The sequence below is a fragment of the Solanum pennellii genome, chromosome 11, assembly GCF_001406875.1.
Source record: "Solanum pennellii chromosome 11, SPENNV200".
In the NCBI taxonomy this organism is placed as follows: domain Eukaryota; kingdom Viridiplantae; phylum Streptophyta; class Magnoliopsida; order Solanales; family Solanaceae; genus Solanum; species Solanum pennellii.
This window is the reverse complement of record NC_028647.1, coordinates 59,535,170-59,538,850: the sequence shown is the minus strand read 5'-3', so window position 1 is coordinate 59,538,850 and position 3,681 is coordinate 59,535,170. Positions and strand designations below refer to the sequence as shown.

Sequence of the window (3,681 nt, the reverse complement as noted above, 5' to 3'; positions counted from 1 at the left end):
TATATATATATATATATTAACACAATGGACCACTAAATCAATACCTAAGACAATTGGTGAAAAATAATAGTAATTTAAGTTGATATTGAGACGTTATGAATAAATCATAGAATATACTCGAATTTATGAAATATTCTATTGAAGTCATAGTACTCACTACACAAGAATATTACACTAACATTAGGCATAAATAAAAATAAATCTCCAAAATATTTAGAAAATTCAATGACACTCGACCCTAGAATCAAAAAAGACAAAGAAAAAGAAACGAATGCTTTCCATAATTTATTTTAAAATCTTCTCATTTTCTTGATGCTATAAAATTATAAACTTGAAAAGAAAAAAAAAAGAAAAAAAAGAAGTGCTAGCTCGCCCAAAACCTCGACCCTTCTAGAGCTGGGTCTAGTGGAGCATCTTTAGACTCTTCAAAATGACGATCCGATCCACCCTAGCCCTTCAAATTCCTTGGCCCGTAAGGCTTGGTCTGAAAGGGGCTGGGTCATCCCTTTTTAACACCTCTCTCTATATAAAGCTATATCAAACCATTTGACCTTTATATCGGTGCTTAATACTACTCCCAAAATGTAGTTTAGCTCATGCTTTTAAAATAACTTCCTTTCGTTGGTTTGAGATAATTTGCTCAACACTTTAGGTTTAGAAAGCTCTCTTGGAATCAATGTTCCCTTTTCTTGTTCAAAACTCTTAGGAAATACTTAGTTCCCTTATATTACTTTGAAGGAAGATCTTCAACTCTTTACTCTTCACTTCATGACTTGAATTTTAAGTCTTTAAAACAAAGTGAAAACGTTTGTGAAAGACTCTTGATTGTGGAGGTCTCACCAAAGGATTGAAGCAACGACAATGATACCATAACAATATATATATATATATATATATATATATATATATATATATATATATAAAATTGTGGTGCAACAATAAATAATATTATTTGAGAAAAAAATGAATGGAAAAGGAAAAAATAATCCACAAAAAGAAAAGGAGAGGAACAGGAAATAAACAAATTGAAAAATAAAATTAAAAGCAAAAAAAAAAAAAAGAGGATTAAATATAGGAGAAAATGGGGAAGTTTGAGGGGAAAAAAGAGGAAAATAATTAAATAAATGAGAAAAAAGAAAAAGAAAAAAGGAGTATCTAAAATTCATTTTTTTACTAATTTTGATTTTAATAAATAAGCTAGTGATTTTAGTAATTTCTTGTTGTAATCTAACTATCTAATTTTCCTACATCTTTACTAGTCTAAAAAAAAGTTTGCTACTATATTGCTGGTATGGGTCATGAACTACTAATTTAGTGATTGAGTTGAGAACAAATAGGCCCTACATACCTTATCTATTATGCCATCTCTCCTCATACTTGACAAATTGCTCTCTTTCTACACATTGTTGATAAATTTTCCACTTCCTTAGACATCAAAAACAACAAAAAGACAGAGATGTCATCAAGTGTTTGTTCATCAACTTCCATTTCTAAGTTCATCTTAGATCAACCTTATCTTCATATGTTAGAAACCAAATGTACCACTATGACAGACCTCAAAAAGATTCATGCTCATTTCATAAAAAGTGGTCTAATCAAGGATAAAATAGCAGCTAGCCGCGTCCTTGCGTTTTCAGCGAAGTCTCCACCTATCGGTGACATCAATTATGCAAACTTGGTTTTCACTCACATAGAAAATCCAAATCCTTTCACTTGGAATACTATCATTAGAGGCTTCTCAGAGAGTTCAACTCCACAATATGCAATTCATCTTTTCATTGAAATGTTGAACAATTCACAAGTACAACCACACTTGCTTACTTATCCTTCGGTTTTTAAGGCGTATGGTCGAGGTGGTATTGCAAAAAATGGAGCTCAACTTCATGGGAGAATCATGAAACTAGGCCTAGAATTTGACACATTCATAAGAAATACTCTGTTGTATATGTATGCAAGTTGTGGTTTTTTGGTTGAAGCAAGGAAATTGTTTGATGAGGATGAGATTGAGGATGTTGTTTCTTGGAATTCCATGATCATAGGTCTAGCTAAATCGGGAGAAATCGATGATTCTTGGAGGTTGTTTAGTAAAATGCCAACTAGAAATGATGTTTCTTGGAATAGTATGATAAGTGGTTTTGTTAGAAATGGCAAGTGGAATGAAGCATTGGAACTATTTAGCATAATGCAAGAGGAAAATGTTAAGCCTAGTGAATTCACTTTGGTGAGCTTGTTGAATGCTTGTGGACACTTAGGAGCACTTGAACAAGGGAATTGGATTTATAAGTATGTTAAGAAGAACAATGTGGAGTTGAATGTTATTGTTGTTACTGCAATTATAGACATGTATTGCAAGTGTGCAAACGTTGAAATGGCGTGGCATGTTTTTGTAAGTAGCTCAAATAAAGGGCTGTCTTCTTGGAACTCTATGATTTTGGGCTTAGCTACTAATGGATTTGAGGATGATGCGATTAAGCTATTTGCGAGGCTAGAATGCTCAATTCTGAAACCAGATTCTGTGAGTTTCATCGGGGTACTAACCGCGTGCAATCACTCAGGATTGGTAGAAAAAGCTAAAGACTACTTTCAATTAATGAAAATGGAATATGGTATTGAACCATCAATCAAGCATTATGGTTGTATGGTCGATATTCTTGGTCGAGCAGGACTAGTTGAAGAAGCAGAAGAGGTTATAAGAAGTATGGAAATGGAACCTGATGCTGTGATATGGGGTTCTTTGTTATCGGCTTGTAGGAGCCACGGGAACGTGGAGTTGGCCAGATGGTCAGCTGAGAATTTGCTTGCGTTGGATCCAAATGAAAGCAGTGGCTATGTATTGATGGCAAATATGTATGCAGCCTCGGGCTTGTTTGATGAAGCTATGAATGAAAGGATATCAATGAAGGAGAAACATATAGCGAAAGAACCGGGATGCAGTTCAGTAGAAATTAATGGTGAAGTTCATGAGTTTGCTTCTGGTAGGAAGTTATATTCTGAGTTCCATGATATATATTCTTTGATGAACTAAACAGAATTAGGAATTTATTGTCTGCTTAGAGCCATTGTACACAAAAACAATTTGTCACACCTTTTATGAAATGTCAGCAGAACTAAGGGTGCGTTTGGTAGGAAGAAAAATGTTTTCCTTAATTTTTTAGGAAAATGAGTTGATTTGGAAAATATATTACCCAACCAAACATCAGAAAATTGAAAGCATTTTCCTTTTCCTTCGTAACAAACACACCCTAAGAGGCTGCAAATTTAGGAGTAAATTTCATGTCAATCAAAAAACTTTTGTAAACTTTGACCCCAGTAGAAGAATATCAAAGATAATTACTTTATATTCTGAAATAATGTTAAACATCACTAAAATCAAATTAAAGATATACATCATTCTAATGAATACACAGATTTATGTATAAACAATTCAAAGCATAAACTAATAGAACATTTAATTACGGTTAGCGACAAAACTGTGAAACTATCTTTATTCACTTATACTTAGATCACATTCAAGCAACAATATATTCAATAGAGAATTGCAGCAGAACTTTCCCTTGTACAAACTGAGCTAAAGTCGTAACAGCTTACATATAAATGAACCTTGTGTATTGTACATCTTTGAATTATATTAAAGGTTTGAATTCAATAGTGGATATGTGCATAACTCTTAACTCACTGAAA

At 33.0% G+C, this 3,681-nt stretch overlaps 1 protein-coding gene across 1 annotated transcript; it reads left to right on the top strand.

Annotated features, from left to right (window-relative positions):
* The first annotated feature begins 1,310 nt into the window (after positions 1–1,310).
* Positions 1,311–3,298, top strand: LOC107002933 (pentatricopeptide repeat-containing protein At2g42920, chloroplastic). The gene has a single exon (XM_015201142.2). The coding sequence runs from the start codon at positions 1,457–1,459 to the stop codon at positions 3,023–3,025; it is 1,569 nt and encodes a 522-aa protein (XP_015056628.1). The 5' UTR covers positions 1,311–1,456; the 3' UTR covers positions 3,026–3,298.
* Positions 3,299–3,681: the final 383 nt, after the last annotated feature.